We start from the raw sequence: 19,581 nt of genomic DNA, 5'->3' as shown, positions 1-19,581 counted from the left end.
GAGGAACCATGGGGTTGCGGGTTCGATCCCTGGCCTTGCTCAGTGGGTTCAGGATCCGGCGTTGTGAGCTGTGGTGTAGTTGCAGATGCGGCTCAGATCCCGAGTTGCTGTGTCTGTGGCGTAGGCCGGCGGCTACAGCTCCAATTAGACCCCTGGCCTGGGAACCTCCAGATGCCACAGGTGCAGCCCTAGAAAGACAAGAATACATAAATAAATAAAAAGATGCAGGAAATGGAGCTGATGAAAAGTAGCGAAGACCATGCAGGGAGGCACAAGGATGGGCTTGGCCGCAGCTCCCCCAGAAGGGAACCCAGAGCCCTCCTCCGGGAAAGCTGCCGAGTCTGGGGCTCAGGATGGCGTCTTCCAGCCAAAATCTTTCAGAACAAACAGGCTGCATCCTTCTCTGAGGGTGGCTTGGAAAGGGCAGAGGTGATCTGGCCAATCTAGAGAGCAAGCCTTGTCTTTGTGGCTCCTGGGGGATGGGGGTGGGTGCCAGGCCCAGTGGGTGGGTGGCTCTAAGGGGTGGAGCTTGTGGGGCTGTGGCGCTCCAGGCATGTAAGATAATATTTTAAGTGCTCCCTTCTGCCACAGCTCTTTCTGACACCGGCAGCTATTAAGGCTAAGCCCCAATCCCCTGGAGGCAGGTGGGCCCTTAAAATCCAAAGGCACAGTCCTGCCCCAGTCCTGCCCCTGAGGGAAGGAGAAGGGGGGGAAATTCGGAGAATTCTAGGGCAATAGGGGCTTCGCTTGGGGGTGGGGGAGCAGAGTGTGTCCCTTAAGCAATGGCTGAGCATCTGACAATCTAGCCATTTGGAGATAAAGGAAGGAGGAAGACAGGGAGAAAGAAACCAAAGCAGAACGACAAGAGGCTGAAAAGAACAGCGAATTGAAGAGGCGTGTACTGAGCAGGAGAGGGCTGAGCAGGGAGGTTACCCCCAAGGTTTTTGGGGACTTTCACAGGCTGCACAGATTCCCAAAGACCCCTGCCCCTTTCACCATTCCTCAACTCGCTCAGCCACACCCCCCTAAGAAGCCCTCATCTTCTGGACCGATTTGCTTCCAAGAACAGGGACTGCAGGGTTTCAAGAGAAGGCCTGGAACCCAAGTGGCCCCATTACCAAGCGAGGCATTTGCAACTGGCACCACGCCAGAGAAGGAGCTTTGCGGAGAGATGTCTTCTATTTCCTTCCTTTCTCTTCCCCTCTAGAAATAAAGTAGGTTTCGTGTCTCCTGCCCTCGTTCCTTGGCGACCTCCCATACCGGGAGCTGAAAGGGCTTCTTGGATTACCTCAGCCAGGATGTCCATGCCAGCGCCTTCTGCACCGGCCAAGGCCACTACAGTGACTGAGGCCACTACAGTGACTGAGGCTAAAGCCAGGACCCGGACAGAGGGGCTTCCAGGTGCTCTAAGGTCAGCCACTGGAGTCTGCAGGGCAGGCGCAGAGCCCCGGGTGCGCGGAGGTGGGGATTTGTACCCCTCCTTGGTCAGCAGGAGTGGAGGTGCTTAGGAAGGAGGGCGGCCGGCGCAGAGCTACAGGTGCGGTGACAGACCCTTCTGGGCCAGAGGGGACAGGTCCTGGAGGGAGTCTGCACTGCCACAGTCGGAGCTTTGTGCTGCGGACAGAGCGCCTTCGCCGTGCGGCTGGTGCAAACCAGAAACTTCTGAGACCGGAGAAGTACAGCTGGGCACAGGAGATCAAGAAGGGGGCAGGGAAGGGGGCCTTGCGGGGGCAGGGAAAGAACTGGTTTCCTGCATCCCCTGCGTGGAAATCAAGACTGTTCCGGGGCTGGGTCTCTCCAACCCCCTGCCCTTCCAGCTCCCTTTCTCACCCTTAACTCCACCCCAAGGTCCGTGGCCCTCTGATGGCAGCGAGGAGCAACCCGGGGACCCGCATGGGCGACACAAACAATCATCGCGCTGGTCTCCCCTCCCTGGAATCCGGGCTCGGCCCGCGCCCAGCGGCTCCCTTCGCGCGCCTCAGCGCACCTCGGTGGCGCCGCAGGACCCTCGGTCCTTCCCGCGCTCTCGGCCGGCAGAGGTGCCACCCAAGCCGATTGTGAAGGAGGCAGAAGGAGAAAATTCCTGAACGCAAATACCCGCCCGTCCCAACGACCGGACGACCGCAGGCCGGGGAGCGGGGGCGCGCGGGGCGAGGCGAGCGGAGAGCGCGGGGGGCTCCGCACCGCCCGACGCCAGAGGCGACCCGCGAGCCCTGGGGGCCCCGCGTGGCCGCGCCCGGGCCGCAGGGGGCGCCGGCGGGACTTACCCCAGAGCAGCGTGAGCGGCTGGGCTTTGGGGATGAGCAGCAGGGAGTACACGGCCCCCAAGTGGAGCAGGCTCATCAGCACGACGTTCCTCCAGACGATGTCCTGCCGCGGCCGCCGCTCGCCGGGCCTCTCCCGGCTGCCGCCGCCCTCCGCACCCTCGGCCCCGACCCCGGCGCGGACGTCCTCCCTGGCGCTGCGGAAGGGGGCCTTCCCCCCGTCGGCGGCCGGGCCTGGCATGGCTGGGGGAAGGTGGGTGCCCGAGGCAGCGGGCAGGCGGTCTGCCGGCGCGGAGCTCTCCGGTGGGGGCGGCGGCTTCTGCCTTTGCGGGGCGGCGGGGGGGGCTCTCCGCACCTCGCGTCCCCGCCCTCCTGGCCCTCCTCTGCTTCCTTCTCCCTTCTCCAGGCGTTCACCGTGGCCTAAGGATGCGAATCTTGGCGTCCGGCATCTGTTGCTGGCGTCTCCCGCACTCCACTGCCAGGGCTGAACTCGGCGGCGGCGAAGAGCCGGAGAGCGCGGGGGGCGGGAGGGGGCGCAAAGGAGTCGGCGGGAGGGGGGAGGGGGGAGAGCGGGGGGAGCCAGGGGGGAGGGAGCGCGCGGAGGGAGGGGGAGGAAAGACCTGCATAGCTACAGCCAATCAGGAGCGCCCGTGGGGCTCTTAAAGAGAAAGGCGCCCCCTCGGCCTCCGCGGCGCGGGCTCCCCGGGGCCGGACCCGCAGCCCGCTGCGCAGACGGTGGGCAGCCTCCGCCCGGGGACAGGCAGCCTGTACAGCGGCTCACAGCGCTTCCGATGCTGCTGCCGCCGCCGACGATGTGTGTTTCTCCAATCCCCGGAAATACATTTCCCTTTGGAAAAGACTCCTTTTTTTGTCTTCTTTGAAGCGACAGGCTGAAGGATTTACAAGACTTGCCCCAAGTCGTGACACAAGTTAAGGCCAGATCTGAAACGAGAATCCAAAGTCCCTGTGTCTACCGGTTCCTAGGGCTCCTTGGGCCCGTAAGCTGGATGGAGGCAGCTACTTAACTCCTAATTAGACAGCTGTAGCCAGACGCACATCAGGCGCTCTATTAATGCCTATTAGATGGTAACTACATGATTTGAGGGCTGGTGAGTATCCATCCAGCAGCGCCCTGCCCGTTGCGCGCCTCCTTAGCCGAGAAGCTGTTTGTGGCAAATTCTCCGCTCACCAGCGCGCTTCTGGGTTACTCCTTAGCGTTGAGGTCAGCGGCGTTGAGACCGGGGCTTTAGGGGAAAAAATGACCCAGAACGTTCCAAGGAAAATGAACCTAAGAAAAGTCTGCTCATTTCTCCCCTCCTAACGCAGATAATTTAGAGCTCTCCGCAGGGAGCCCTGATTGCACAGAAGTGCGGAGAAGGATGAGCTGGACGCGTCCCAGGCAGCTGTGGCTGCACCTGCAGTGGGGAGCCGAAAGCAAGCGCTCAGGGGCTCTGAATTCCGGTTCTAATCACTGCGACTCAGCTCAGCCCTCTAGGTACACATTTCCTTACCTAGGAACAAATCTTTACTCTTTCTTCCAGAGTAGGAAGGGATACCATTATGTCCACCAAGACATCTGGTTTTTGGATTAACCATTGTTAGGAATCCTGTCCAGCATTCTGGGGGGGGGGGGGGATTACAAAAGAATTGACCGCATGAAAGGGCCATACTGGAGCATCTCATTGTTAACAGACCTGAATCAGTCCAATCAGCCAGATAAAATGTTGTCTAATTTAAAACTGAAGCAAGGCTTGTGGCTTGTGGAATGCGGGCCACTGAGTCAGTGTTATGGTATTGCTTCAGATGGAGCTGAAATCATAGAATGAAAGGAAATTTGCCTGGCGACCAGATAAACTTGGCACTGTTACTAGACCATGAGAAACGTGAGGGTGTGAATTTCGTCAGCCTGCTCATCCTCGGCTTCCTCGTGAAGCACCTCTTCTCATGCTCCTTCAGTTCCCCACAACCACCTTTCCTACCCAAAGGCCAGACGGGGTGTGGCCAGTCATTTCAGCTGGTCGGACTCATGATGGAGAAGGGATGTTTTATGTGTTGGGGTGGAAGAAAGTGCCGGTCCCCTCTTTTGGATGCTGCTTCTAAAAGGATGGCTGAGGAGTTCCTGTCATGGCTCAGCGGAAACAAATCCAACTAGCATCCACGAGGATGCGGGTTTGATCCCTGGCCTCGCTCTGTAGGTTAAGGATCTAAGTTGCTGTGAGCTGTGCTGGCAGTCAGCAGCTGTAGTTCTCGTTCAACTGCTAGCCTGGGAACTTCCATATGCTGCAGATGCAGCCCTAAAAAGCCCCCCCCCCAAAAAGGATGGCTGCATGAAAATAGCCCCTCCAGATCTGGCCTCAGAGTGAACCTCTACAGATGCGAGATATAGTCTTGCTGGTAACAAATGTCTCTCCTGCAGCACAGTCTGCTGTCAGGGCTACTGTCTCTTTTCTCCACCTTGTCAAAGACCCTAGTATATTTTCTTTGCTTCTGGTCAAGACCCCAGACAAATTATCCTATTAAACAAATCATTACCAAAGATGTGGTAAGATCCCTAATAACACATCATTACCAAAGATGTGATAAGAGCCCTAATAACAAATCATTACCAAAGATGTGATAAGAGCCCTAATAGTGGTAGGTGCCAGACGAAGCGGAGGCATACAAGTAGGTGTTGTTAATTCTCACTAGGGGGAGGACAGGGTTGATATCTGAAAAAGAGGTTTCTTTTGAGAAGAAGTTGTTTTTTTAACTTATTAAACAGAACTTTTTTTTTTTTTGTCTTTTTTAGGGCCGCACCTGAGGCATATGGAAGTTACCAGGCTAGGGGTCAAAGTGGAGCTGCAGCTGCTCGCCTACACCATGGCCACAGCAACACGGGTTGTGAGCTTTGTCTGCGACCTACATCACAGCTCAGGGCAACGCTGGATCCTTAACCCACTGAGGGAGGCCAGGAATGGAACCTGCATCCTCATGGGTACTAGTTAGGTTGGTTACCACTGTACCACCCCGGGAACTCCCAGAAGTTGATTTTTAAATTGTAGTAAAATACACATAACATTTACCCTCTTAACCACTTTTAAGTGTCCACTTTGGTGGCATTAAATATATTCACATTGTAACCAACCTCCAGAACTTTCTCACCTTGCAAAACTGAGGCTGTATACACACCAAACAGCTCCCCAACTCTCCAGCTCCCTACCCGCTGGCAACCACCTTTGCTGAGTGGCTGTCTGAGTTTGACTGCTCTAGATACCTCATAAATGTGACATCATACATGTTTGTCTTTTTGCCACTGGTTTATATCTCTTAGCATGATGTCAAGTTTCATGTATCCTGTAGCATGTGTCAGAATTTCCTTCCTTTTAAAGACCAAATAATATTCCACTGTGTATATATACTACATGTTGCTTATCCATTCACCCATCAATGGACATTTGGGTTGCTTCTGCCTTTTGGCTATTGTGACGAATGCTGCTACAAACATAGGTGTGCAATTATATCTGCTTTTAATTGTTCTGGATATATACCTAGAAACAGTATTGCCGATTTTATGGTAATTCTACTTTTGACTTTTTGTGGACATTCCATACTCGTTCCAGTATCATTGTACATTCCCACCTACAGTTCCAATTTCTCCACATCCTCACTAATACTTGTTATTCTCTCTCTCTCTTTTTTTTTTTTTTTTTTTGGTCTTTTTGCCATTTCTTGGGCCATTCCCTTGGCATATGGAGGTTCCCAGGCTAGGGGTCTAATCGGAGCTGTAGCCACCAGCCTATGCCAGAGCCACAGCAATGCAGGATCCGAGCCACATCTGCAACCTACACCACAGTTCACGGCAATGCTGGATCCTCAACCCACTGAGCAAGGTCAGGGACCGAACCCACAACCTCATGGTTCCTAGTCAGATTTGATAACTCCTCTTTTTTTTTTTTTTAATTATAGCCATCCTGATGGGTGTGAGATGATGTCTCCTTGTGGTTTGGATTAGTATCTCCCTATCGATTAGTGATGTAGAGCAGATTTTCATGTCATCTTTGGAGAAATGTCCGTGCTAGTCTTTGCCCATTTTCAAATCAGGTTGTCTGGTTTGTTATTGAATTGTATGTGTTCTTTATATATTGTGGATATTAGCCCCTTATTAGATAAACGGTTTGCAAATATTTTCTCCCTTTCCATGATTTGCCTTTTCACTGTTGTGGGGTTTTTTGGTTTTGTTTTTTTTTTCTTCTTTGGCTACACCTGTGACATGCAGAACTCCCTGGGCCACAGCAATGACCTGAGCCGCTGCAGGGACAATGTCATATCCTTAACCTGCTGAGCCACCAGAGAGCTCCAGGGTTGTGTTTCTTTGATGCTTAGAAGTTGTAAATCCTGAGGTAAAATCCAGTTTATCTGCTTCGACTTCTGTTGCCTATGCTTTTGACCGTCGTATTCAAGAAATCATTGCCAAACCCAGAGTTTTATAGTTTTATCTCTTACATTTAGGTCTTCAATCCATTTTTAGTTAACTTTTGCATGTGGTATAAGGTAAGAGTCCAACCTGATTCTTTTGCATGTTGATATCCAGTTTTCCTAAATACCGTTTGTTGAAAAGACTGTTCTTTCCCCACTGAATGGTCTTGGTAGCCTTGCTGAAGATCATTTGACCATATACTTGAGGATTTACTTCTGCACTATTTTCATTGATTTTTATGTCCGTCTTTACGCCAGTACCACACTGTTTTGCTTACTGTAGCTTTGGACTAGGCTTTGAAATTAGGAAGTATGAGATCTCCAACTTTTTGTTCTTCTTTGTCAAGCTTATTTTGGCCACTCAGGACCTACTGAGATTCCATGTGAATTTTAGGATGGGTTTTTCTATTTCTGGACAAAATGACACTGGGGTTTTGATGTAGATCACTTTAAATCTGGAGATAACTATGATAGTATTGGCAACTTAACACTATCAAATATCCAGGAGTTCCCATCACGGCTCAGCGGAAATGAATCTGACTAGTATCCATGAGGAAGCAGGTTCAATCCCTGGCCTTGCTCAGTGGGTTAAGGATCCAGTGTTGTTGTGAGCCGTGGTGTACGTCGCAGATGCGGCTCGGATTCAGCCTTGCTGTGGCTCTGGCATAGGCCAGCATCTGCAGCTCTGACTTGACCCCTAGCCTTAAAAAGACCAAAAAAAAAAAAAAAAAAAAAAAATTAAGTATCCAGTCCAAGTCCATGGGATGTCTTTCTGTTTGTGTCTTTAATTCCTCTTGGCGCCATTTGTACTTTTCCGTGTACAAGTCTTTTGCTTCTTCAGTTCAGTTTATCAGGGGAGGATTTTGGGAAAGTACTTACTAAGAGAAATGTAACAAATGCATGCCACAAACACAAGCCACATGTATCAATTTAAATTTAAATTTTCTAGTAGCTGCATTTAAAAAGTAGAAAGAAAATAATACATTTTCATAATGTATTTTAACTCAATATACCCAAACATTATCTTTTCAATGTGTAATCGATGTAAAATTATTGGAATGTTTATACTTTTTTTTTCAAACATTGGAATGTTTATACTTTTTCCAAATCCAGCATTTACTCTTACAGCACAACACATCTTAATTCAGATTAACCCCAGATGGCTACTGGCTGCATATTCAAGAGCGGTTCTGAAGGGTAAGTGCTTTACTAGACAAAGAAACGCAAAGCCTTCCAGGCAGAGAGAACACTGAGCGAAAGCCTTTGCGTTTGACATTTAGAGAAGCGTCTGGACTACCCGAAGTGAAAGCAGGGAAACAGGGGGAGATGCAGGTGCAATGTCTTGCAGGGGCAGCTCCTGGAGGGGGGGAGGTGTCTTCCATGCCCTGCAGGAAGAGCAATGTGGCAGGTGAGGGGAGTCGCTCACCCGGTTCATGCAGCATGATCAGGTGTGCATTTCAGAAGGCTCACTCTGGAAGAGGCGTGAGAATGACTGGATTGCAGGTAAAGGTAAGACCGACCGAAGGCAAGAAGGCCAGTTAGGACACCATTTCAGAGTCTGGTCAATGGATGCTGCGGGTCTGAAGTCAGATGAAGGCATCGATTCCCGAAAAGAGGTGTTACAGGGAAGGAGACAAAGCCAGAGAAGCTCAAATAGAATAACCAACTGGATTTGAGGGTTGACTGAACTTGAAGGAGGAGATATAAAAAGCGTGGGATTCTTTCTGGATTTCAAGATGGGGGATTCAGGTGAATGGCAGTGTCACTTACTGAGATACTGAGTTGTACTGTTAATTCCCATTTTTGTAAAACGGAGCTAATCCCTCCCTTACAGTAATTCTGTGGTAACTGGAGTTTAGAACAGTGTCTGGCATGTAGTAAGGAATCCACAGATGTTACTCAGGATCAGCATTATTCCCACAGATGTTACTCAGGATCAGCATTATTCCCACATAAACACTATCATCCTTATTTTTGAGATGGGACTGAAGAAATAAGAGCAAGCTAAGAAGAAAACCAAAGTCCCGTCTTAGACAGACGTCCAAGTGAAACGCTTGAGCAGGCAGTTGATAAACACGTAGGCCTGGAGCCCAGCAGAGGTGCAGGCTGCAGAGAGTAACTCAACCGTAGTCCAACATAGTAAACTCCACGTCCACGGAAGGTAAGAGAAGGACTCAGGGTGGACTCGCAGTGAACCGCTCTTTCTACGAACGGCAGAGAAAACGGCAGAAGCCAGGGGTGTGGACTAAGGGGGGAGAAGAGCTGGGGAAGACTCAGCAGAGGGTGAGAGGGCAACCTGGAACGTTCCAGAAAGACCAGGGGGGAGGAGGAGGGTGAAGCGCCCACTGCGTAAGAGGTCTTCGCTGCCTTTTATGGAGGTCCTTGTGTTGAGTGATGGCTACAGACCCTGCACAGAGGCGAGCTGCAGAATAAGGAAGCGGGAGCTCCCCTGTGGCTGTCTTAATTCTCACGTTACAGAGGATGACCCTCAAGACCTAAGCGCATTGTCCCCAGATCACAGAGGACTCAGATGTGCTTATTCAGAGTGCTGAGGCCAAATCCAAACCCAGATGCCGCACCCTAGCTCATGTTCACAGCACTGTAGTTCCGGCAGCCAAAGCCCTAAATTTCCTTAAGAAAAGCATAGCCATGAAAATCACTGCAAATATCCAACTTCAAGAATGGATCTTTCTGGAGTTCCTGCTGTGGCTCAGCGATAATGAGCCTGACTGGCGTACATGAGGATGTGGGTTCAATCTCTGAGCTCGCTCAGTGCGTCAGGAATCCATCCTTGCTGTGAGCTGTGGTGTAGGTCGCAGATACAGCTCGGATCCTGAGTAGCTGTGGCTGATGTGCAGGCCGGCAGCTGCAGCTCCAATCAGACCCCTGGCCTGGGAACTTCCATATGCTGAAAAAAAAAAAAAGAGAGTCTTCTTACCTTCCTCCAGTCACAGGAGAAGTTGGTATCCCTGTTTTTTGTGCTAAATGGATTAGAACATTTTTCCCATTAAGATTTTATAGCAGTGGACAAGGAGACCTGTTCCTCTGAAATGAATGCTTCTATTGCTTTGGATGGAAAGAGGGAATGATTTTCTCAAAAAAAAAAATATATATATATGTGTGTGTGTGTATACACAGGAGTTCCCATTGTGGCTCAGCAATAACAAACCCCACTAGGATCCATGAGGAGGCGGCCTTGCTCAGTGGGTTAAGGATCCGGTGTTGCCCTGAGCTGTGGTGGAGGCTGGCAGGTGTAGCTCTGATTCAGCACCTAGCTTGGGAACCTCCATGTGCTACGGGTACAGCTCTAAGAAGACTAAATGAATAAATAAATAAATTTTAAAAAATAAAGGAGTTCCCGTCATGGCTCAGTGATAATGATCCTGACTAGGAACCATGAGGTTGCGGGTTTGATCCCTGGCCTCGCTCAGTGGGTGAAGGATCCGGTGTTGCCGTGAGCTGTGGTGTAGGTCGCAGACGTGGCTCAGATCTGGCCTTGCAGTGGCTCTGGCGTAGGCCGGCAGCTGCCACTCCCATTCAGTCCTCTGGCCTGGGAACCTCCATGTGCCGTGGGTGCACCCCTAAAAATACGGGGGACAGAAAAAAAAGACCCAGCCATGGCACTTAAACGTTCCTCAAGACACCACGTCCCCCTCCGACCAGCAGCTGACTAGAAACAAGGTCCGCAAACCAAAGCGCACTCCCGCTTCCCCAGGCCCCGGTCCCTGACCGCCAAGCAACAATCCCCGTCGCTGGGGCAGAAGAAAGACGGTACTGAGGAGGTTTCCGCCCACACCGCTTCCAGCTCGGGCTCCTTCCCCCACAACACGCCCCACTTGCCTTAGGGTGATTACTTTGGCCTCCGAGGGCGGAAGCTCTTGTTTGCTTCTCGGCCTCAGCTGCTCTCGTTGTTTCCGTCTCAGCGATGTCTTTCCCTTCCTGCTGTGTCCGTGGCCACAGGTTGCTCTCAAGGCAAAGGCCCTGCGGTTCTCGAGCTGGGAGGGGCGTTTGTCAACCCTGGACATCTGTCAAGGGTTCGGGACTATCAAGAGGGTGGGTGACCCAGATGTCCAGCACCCAAGGAAATCCCAGCTCGGGGTGAGTAGCCTATGTAATCAGATGAAGCCTGTTCTTTTTTTTTTTTTTTAATTTTTTCCTTATGGCCGCACCTGCAGCATATGAAGTTCCCAGGCCGGGGGTCGAATTGGAGCTGCAGCTGCCGGCCTATCCCACAGCCACAGCAATGCAGGATCCGAGCCGGCATCTGCGACCTACACCACAGCTCACAGCAACGCCGGATCCTTCACCCACTGAGCGAGGCCAGGGATTGAACCTGCTTCTTCATGGATGCTGGTCAGGTTTGTTAACTGCTGAGCCACTGTGGGAGCTCCCACATTACGTCTTTACAGTCTGCCTACTTGTTTACTTGTTTCTGAGGAAAGAAAGCACTGCTTTGATTTTTCTCCAGATGAGAAGTGAAATTAACTCTACACAAGGAACAAAGGAATCCAAATAGAAATAGGCCTGAGTAGTTTTCATTGTCTTTCTTCAAAGCTTTGGTGCTTGCCCCAAATTTGTTTTCGATTTCTTCTGAAGACTTGTAGGTCATCGGCCAGGGTGCTGTGGGGCATGTGGGGGGACCGTAGGCGTCCGGGGCTGGCCGTGAAATCGGAGACCATGGAGTCCTACTCTCCACCTCAGATGAGAAATGGAGCCAGAAAGAGGTGGCGTGGTTTGTCCAACTGTGAGTAGCAGAGGTGACACTAGAACCCAGCTCCGTGCACTGTCCCCCGGAAGATTCGGTTGCAGCAGTTGGGATAAGGGGGCTCCCTGGGAGCTTTGTCTGGGGAGGGCCCAGGGCTCCCCTTCAGTGCAGCCCGCTGGGCTGTCACCCCCGTCGTGACCCTTGGAGGTTCTTAGTGGTTCTGGCCTCCTTTTCCTCCCTCTTGTCTACACTGCACGCTTTCTGTAGGGGAAGCACCCCAGGTGGTTCTGGAGGGTTTAGATCACTCTGCTCTGGCTTTGTGTTGTTCCACGGCTGATTCTAATCCTCCTGGAATGGGCAGTTCCTTTATTGGGCAAAGGACAAGATGACATGATTTTTGTCATGAACCAAATCATACTTACTGGTCAGCCTTAGTGGCTCCCTTCAATTATGGACTCACTCACTACTGTTTCACGGTGTTTGCTTGTTTGTTTGTTTGTTTTCCCCAAAAAAGGTCTGACACTTTCCTCTTCTAATCAAATCTGAATCTTTTCTGTTCCTGTGATCGGTGATTCATTTTTCACTGCCCACATGGAAACACATCTGTTTGGGCATGAAGTCTCTACTGAACTCCACAAAGCACTTTATAAGTGTATACTGACGTCAAGAAACCAAGGTATTAGCAACTCGAGGAGCTGGAAAATGTAATAGCCTTGAAAGGTATGTAAGTAATAACGTGGAAACGCTTGAGATAAGTTTCGTTAACTTCACATGTAATAACTAAAAATCCAACAAGCTCTTGGGTCTTTGAAGTAAGGAAGATTTGCTCTACTTCACAGGCTTCTGAAGTTACCCCTCGCCCTCCTATCTGCACAGTGGGAGCCCACTGATACACAAAAGGTGGTTTTAGAAAGCTCATGAATTGGGAAGTTACAAGGCACCAGCAATAAAAGCAGACAGGCCTAGCTGATGAATGGTAGGCCTCTAGGCCTGTGGGATGGCAGTCAAAAATCGAATTAAGGAGTTCCCGTCATGGCGCAGTGGAAACGAATCCGACTAGGAACCACGAGGTGGCGGGTTCAATCCCTGGCCTGGCTCAGTGGGTTCAGGATCCGGCATTGCCGTGAGCTGTGGTGTGGGTTGCAGACACGGCTCAGATCCCGCGTTTCTGTGGCTGTGGTGTAGGCCGGCGGCTACAGCTCTGATTAGACCCCTAGCCTGGGAACCTTCATAGGCTGCAGGTGCGGCCCTAAAAGTAAAAATGAGACATTATTAATGATGTCTGTACAAAGTCATCCTAGGTGGTTTGTTACCACTGTTGATACTGCGGCAGGTCTCTGGAAACATGCACCACAGTCAAAGCAAAGTGGAAAAGGGGAAAAGGGCAAACAGCTGGACATCAAGGAGCAGCGCAGTCTGACCCGAATCAGGCTCGTACACACCATGCAAACACGGCATGGTCACCGACACCCTGAGGAGAGCAGATGCTACAGCAACGTGTGTACAGCAACGAGGGTGCCGGACAAGTGCAGCGCCACAGCTACCTTGGGCGCTCTGAAGAACCGGGGATGCCGCCTGTGACGTCAGCATCCGACCAGCCCGCAGACGTGGCAGGCCCACGTCTGGAGAGGCCGCCAGCGGCCAAGGAGGGGGACGCGCGTGCGTGTGTGCGCCTGTGGGGACGCGCGAGCACCACCTGCTCAACTTCACGGCCGTTGCCAGAGAAGCTGCCCCAGGCCTGACGGGGGCCGAGGGCCTCGCGGTCCTCTCGGGCGAACTCAGATCTGGTTCAGGAGACAAGCAGTTGTCAGAAGAGCATTATCCAGTCTCCGTTGTTCCCTGTCTTTATCTTCTGGGCGGGTGTTAAATAAACAGCATGGATCTGGGTGCCAGAAACCCCACTTCGTCTTTCTGTCCCCAGTACACGTGGGACTTTCTCAATCCAAAGGCATACCCTGGCTGCGTGGACTCCCAACAGCCAGGGGCGGGCAGCGGTGCCCAAGGGTTTCCTGCCGCCCCCCTATTCTAGCGAACCCCTCCCTGCATCAGCCACACACCCGGCACACAGAGAGGCTCTGGAATGGGGCCCAAGGTGCCTCCCCCCCGCCCCAGGCCACGCTGCTCTCCCCACGGGCCTCTCTTCAGGGAAACAATAAACTCTCTTTCTGTAACCTCCTGATAGCTGCAGCTTCCAGGGGCTGCACCGTATTTGGGGTTCAGCGCTTCTTACCCCCGTCCATTTCCGAGAAACGTCTCCACAGCGGGGAAGAACATCACAGCATCACACGGACAGAGGAGAGGAGCTGCTCGCACGCCCGGGGCACAGTGGCACCCGCCCACGTGGAAGCTCTTGGGGTCGGTCGGGGCTCCACTGCCACCTCCTCCTGTTTCTCACCTTCTGAGAATTCGCCTTTTTGTAACATGTTGCCCATGATGCCCCTGGCACATTAAGGTAATCAAGCGGCCATACCACAAACCCTGTCAGGGCAAAACCTCCTCGAGGCCAGCCTGCTGTCCAGGCGGGGTCTGGGACCGACACCATGGCAGGCGGTCCCGGGGCCACTTCACCGAGGCGGAGGACTGACTCAGAGCGGCCACCTCCTGGGAGACGGAGGGACAGAGCCGTGTCCGGCCCCGCTGCCGAGGCTCCGAGGCTCCTCCATGCCTCCAGCTCCTCCCGTGTTTCAGTTCTAAAACTATTTCGATTTTTAAAACAGGGGTTTTATTTGGCGAGCAGGGAATCCGGCAAAAGAAACAGAGGTTCTTGCAAACGACCGCACTCGGGCTGCACAAACCCCGATGAACTATTCTTACTTCTTGACACAATACCTCTGTCTCCACAGCAGACACAGTGTTTATCTTCCAGCTTTCCAGACCTCTTAGGTGAAACTGCTCAAATGAGAAAAAATTGTTAGTATCTAATTCTCAAAATTCTATGGGGACCACTATCTTTTGTTTACTTCACTGTTTTTGTTTTGTTTTGTTTTTGTCTCTTTTGTCTTTTCTAGGGCTGCACCTGCAGCATACGGAGGTTCCCAGGCTAGGGGTCTAATCGGAGCTGTAGCCACCGGCCTACACCACAGCCACAGCAACACAGGATCTGAGCCACATCTGCAACCTACACCACAGCCCACGGCAATGCTGGATCCTTAACCCACTGAGCGAGGCCAGGGATCGAACCCGCAACCTCATGGTTCCTGGTCAGATTCATTAACCATTGAGCCATGACAGGAACTCCCATACTTCACTGTTCTTGAGACAGACTAATGAAATCATTTGACCAAAAAACTGACTGAAAAATGCCAGGCTTTGATTCAGGAGGCTGACAGAAATGTAAAGTTTTCTTTCTGGATTTAAACCACATAGATAAAGCTAACTTTACAAACTAGATAAATAACTTTCTGAATAGAAAATGGAGACAATTCAATCTTAAAATTCAAACAGAGTATCGAAAACATTTATTAGTAAAGTTCAATGCATTTTACAGGAAGAAAAGGCTCAGTCTTAAAGCTATAGTGAACCCACTTTCCATTAATATGTGCTAAAACCTATGTAGCAGCCTCTAGATTTAGTTATTTGTTCAGGACCAAAGCGAAGCCAAAGACACAAAAAGAGAGCTTAAACTCAACAGTGAGTAGCCGTTTTTTTAAAAAAGAGAGACTACATACACATGAATAGGATTACACGCTTTAATGTGATGGACACGGAGGAAGCAGGGAGGACATGAGAAAAGCCAGTTTGAGCTCTGCTTGATGCATAACCAGAGGCTCCTTTTCCAAAAAGTAACTCAGTTTTCAAAAACCACATTTTATCAGAATAGTTCAGGAAAACATACCAGGTGTAATCCAGGTAATACAGTATTTGCAGAAGAGGAAAACCATCATGGGCAACAACAGAGGCAAGTCAAAGGAAGCCCCAGGGTTGTGAGCAGGACTAAGGTGAGTCTACCTGCAGAAACGGGGTGAATGTTTTCACTGGCGGCCGTGGAAACATGCTAATGGGGACTGGTCCACATCTTATCACTGTTTTAAACATATTTCTTTGGAAAAATGGCAATGCTGGCTGAGAGGGGAGGCGTCCTTCAGACACCCAGCTTGATGGCCTGGGTGAGAACGACTTTGAGAACCGGCATGAAAGCGGAGGTCTCACTGAAGTTGCTGGTGCTGACCACGTGGGTGTGGATGGTCAAGCCTTTCGAGTAGTTTCGAGTCTCAATGCTCCTGGCGATGTTGTGTAAACCACTGATGATTGTTGGTGAGAGCTGAAAGGAAGGTGGGACCAAGAGAGAATTAAATTCGCCAGAGTAGGGTTCCCGTCATGGCGCAGCAGAAACCAATCTGACTAGTATCCATGAGGACACAGGTTTGATCTCTGGCCTTTCTCAGGGGGTTAAGGATCGGGCATTGCCACGAGCTGTGACCTGTGGTGTAGGTCACAGACATGGCTTGGATCTGGCGTTACTGTGGCTGTGGGGTAGGCCAGCAGCTACAGCACCAACTTGACCCCTGGCCTGGGAACCTCCATATGCCACGGGTGCGGCCCTAAAAAGCAAAAAAAAAAAAAAATCAGGGAGAATATTCCATGAGACCCTCTGCAAACATTAAACCCTGCTATTTAAAAGGAGCTTGAAATAAACAATATAAGAAATGAATGAAGTGGTGAGCATTTCTGGAAAGTTTCCTGGACCAAGCAACACAAGTTATAAAATGGAACCACCACCTTGGTTTAGGTAAGGACCTTTTGTATGAATTATACACTCAGGATAAGCCAGGTATCTTCTCAAAGAAAAGAAGCCCGACTGCCTCCCTCAGGCTGAAATGCTAAGGTCTCTGCACCGAGAGCGTCAACTCGTCAATTACTTCAGCTACAGGCTCCCATCCTCCCAGGCACAGGAAGGAACTTAAAGATTCTCAACCACGACACCCCGAAACAGGGCCCAGTTTCCTCTAAGACTCTGCCAACAACAGAGACTCGGCACTTGCGGGCCGCCTCCTTTAGGGGGCAGCAGCGCTCATCACGCGCTTGGTCGGCCAAGTCTTGATGGCGCTACATGTCCGTCCCCCTCAAATCAGGACCCGCAGGGTCTGGTCTTCTCTTCCATGTCATTACGTGGCTTCCATACTTTTCAGAGAAGACTTTATTGTGGGTCAGTCCACAGGCCGCACCACGTCCACGGTCACTTTCAACATGGTTCTCATGAGGTATGTGGTTAGTTTGATCTGATAGGACTGATGTGAGGAATGGGGAAGAAGACAAAAGCAAAAATCTGAAAACGCCCCGAGTCTTTTATCCTCTCCTGGTGCTTTCATTAATACAATAAATCAATGCTAGAAAGGAAAGGAGAGGCGGGGGACAGGGGACCAGAAGACACAGTGCATTTACTGCCCACGGCCCACGGCCCCCACGGTCACAGCGCACGGGTCTGCCCAGCTGCGGCTACCACGGCCTTTGCCCTGGGGCGACATTTCCTCTAAGAGAAAAGGATCAGAGTCTTAGACTATGAGAAAGGTTACACGTTTTGGTCTCTGGAAAACAGAGTATCTGCCCACTCTTGATTTCTTGGTTCAAGGAACACATAAAAACGAATAGAAAGCCAGTTACCTCGGGGCCAATACAGGCCAGTTTGTGCATCTGATGTTTGTTATAAAAAAGGTGGAAACTTCTCAATCTCTCCCTCTCCCTCTCTCTCCCTCTCACACACACACACCCGGGCCTATCCCCTTATCCCCAGGAACGGAAATGCATGTCTCAGACAGGGCGAGAGAGCCCTTTCTCTAACTGTAGCGACGGCCTTGCCTCCAGGTGCACCATATCCTACGTGCAAGTGCTGGTAAGACTTGGTTTACCAGCAACCAGGAAAAAGTGAGTATCACAGATCCTTTCCCCCACAAACTTACGGTCTGTTCCCTAAGTTTATCATACAGAAACTCCAAACGCTTGCTGGCATCATCTAGCTTCCTCTTGGTTTGCTGCAAGAGAGGAAAAACAGGTGTGTGAGACTCAAACGTTCCCTTTTATCGCCAGAACCTGCCCCACTCCTCTCACTAAGCCTTACAGTCGTCATGTCGAACTGCCTGGCCTGGTCTCGAGATGGAGCTAAGCCAAGACTGAGGCCCTCGGACAGACGATTAGAACAGAGATGAGTAACCTATCAAGGCGGGGCTGAGGGCCAGAGGAGGCCCTTCCTCCCGGTGTGCAAGACGGTGGACCGGCTGCATGCCCTGGGCACGGCACACCCACTTCGGGTGCGTGAGTCCACAACGATACCACAGCCTCAGGCACCAGGAAGGGCCGCCCGGAGGCAGCGGTGGGTCAGTGTACTACAGAAGAGAAGGTCTAAGAGTCACTGCAATTTAAATAAAATGAATAGTATGGGCACTAGAAGGCAAGCTTCTAGAACTAGGGAATCTTTTTTAAACATCAAAAATACTACTTATAGGAGTTCCCGTCGTGGCGCAGTGGTTAACGAATCCGACTAGGAACCATGAGGTTGCGGGTTCGGTCCCTGCCCTTGCTCAGTGGGTTAACGATCCGGCATTGCCGTGAGCTGTGGTGTAGGCTGCAGACGCGGCTCGGATCTGGTGTTGCTGTGGCTCTGGCGTAGGCCGGTGGCTACAGCTCCGATTCGACCCCTAGCCTGGGAACCTCCATATGCCGCGGGAGCGGCCCAAGAAATGGCAAAAAGACAAAAAAAAAAAAAAATACTACTTATATACTCAGTCACACGTCGCACATTTAATTCTTATTCTGCGCCTTTAAGACACCAAAAAAAGGAGGGGGGGGATTGTCCTCTGGTGACCTAAGATTATTAAGAGGGAAGAGTTCAAGTGAGGTCTTAAATCTCGGAGTCCTCCTAGCTCCATCGTCCTCGTACTGTAAGCAGAGTGAGAGAAAACCATTCTAAAAGTAAAGGTTTAAATTACACTGTGGGAGGTCCCTGCGGGCGCAGCGGGTTAAGGATCCAGTGCTGTCGTGCCGTGACTCGGAGCAGCTGCTGTGGCATGGGACCCCTGGCCTGGAAACGTCCGTATGCCGAGGGCACGGCCCCCCACCCCCCATCATTCTGTGACGAACTTCCTGGTCGGTGCCATGCAGAAGCCTTCGAAGCGACACTCTCTTTCACTACGTAGTGGGCACCGAGTGCAGACAGTCTGGTGTCTCACAGAGCTCACATCCTACCCGGCAGGAAAAGGACCCGACGTGAACGGCAGGCTGTATGTCAGAGGGGGATGCGGGCCTTGAAGGCAGGTTAACAGGGTGAGAGGGCAGCAGCGTTGGGGGTACGGGGGGGGGGGGTAAGAAAGGCCTGAGGGCTCATGGGACATCGGAGCGAAGCGGGAACAAGTGAGGAGGAGGCAGGCCTGCGGGGGCAGAGCTCCGGGCAGGAGGAGCAGCAGGGCCGAGTCTCGGGGGCTGCTGCGCTCTTGGGGTGTTGGAGGCCGGCACGTCGGTGTGTCCGACGAGGAGCGAGCAGAGAGGGAGCCACCACGGAGAAGTTACAAAGCAAGGTGTGCTGCAGAATTACTGCGCCTGCGTTGTCTGGACACAACCAAAGCGGAAACAAAAATGAAGCCATACTGTAAAAATGGTTTCCAGCACTGACTGAAAGGGTCTTGGATGGATGGAGGGTCCAGAGTCGGTCCCACCTAGCTAGCCACCGGCAGGACCCTCCCCTCGGGGGCCGGGGCTCCGGGACAGTATCAGAACTTCTCCACCAACGCGTTACGGGGGCAGTTGTCTTTCTCTGCCTCTGCTTTCGTGACACGCTCAGTACAGGGACTCGCTTTCCAAAAGACCAGCGGAAGGCTGCACATAAAATACTCAATGTTTGATGAAACAACAAATTCCAGAAGCTGTTTTTTCAAGCAGACAAGTGGCCTCTGATTCAATGAATATAGTCACTGTTTGTTGGCAGAAACTAAAATTTCATCTAAAACAAGACTGGCTTTGTGGAATTTTTGTTGTTGCCAATACACAGGCTTCCTCTAATAAACAAAGTAAAAACCAGTTGCCTTAGAGTCCAAGATCTAAAACACTTAGCTATTTTTAAGGTCTTTGCAAAGGTAAAGATTGCTGATCGACTTTTATTTTTACTTATTTATTTTTTGTCTTTTCTAGGGGGGCACCCGCAGCACATGGAGGTTCCCAGGCTAGGGG

At 51.3% G+C, this 19,581-nt stretch overlaps 2 protein-coding genes across 51 annotated transcripts in view; both read right to left on the bottom strand.

Annotated features, from left to right (window-relative positions):
* The window catches only part of SCD5 (stearoyl-CoA desaturase 5), a 126,673-nt gene extending 123,973 nt beyond the window's left edge, over positions 1 to 2,700 (bottom strand). Inside the window, 1 exon segment of the mRNA NM_001114278.1 lies at positions 2,268 to 2,700. Coding sequence (NP_001107750.1) covers positions 2,268 to 2,505 — 238 coding nt within the window. The 5' untranslated portion in view covers positions 2,506 to 2,700.
* Positions 2,701 to 14,853: 12,153 nt separating this feature from the next.
* The window catches only part of SEC31A (SEC31 homolog A, COPII coat complex component), a 62,361-nt gene continuing 57,633 nt past the window's right edge, over positions 14,854 to 19,581 (bottom strand). For all 50 annotated transcript variants that reach the window (XM_084973538.1, XM_084973541.1, XM_084973559.1 and 47 more), the window contains 2 exons: positions 17,322 to 17,393; positions 14,854 to 15,685 (listed from right to left, as the gene is read on the bottom strand). In XM_084973538.1, coding sequence (XP_084829664.1) covers positions 15,506 to 15,685; positions 17,322 to 17,393 — 252 coding nt within the window. In that variant the 3' untranslated portion in view covers positions 14,854 to 15,505. The remainder of the gene's footprint in view (positions 15,686 to 17,321; positions 17,394 to 19,581) is intronic.

Source organism: Sus scrofa, chromosome 8 (genome assembly GCF_054392235.1).
Source record: "Sus scrofa isolate SSC_HxYL_T2T_F1_AM1 chromosome 8, Sscrofa_HxYL_maternal_Yorkshire_Landrace_v2.0, whole genome shotgun sequence".
Lineage (NCBI taxonomy): Eukaryota > Metazoa > Chordata > Mammalia > Artiodactyla > Suidae > Sus > Sus scrofa.
Note: the sequence above shows the minus strand (reverse complement) of the source record. Positions and strands in the feature narration are given on the sequence as shown.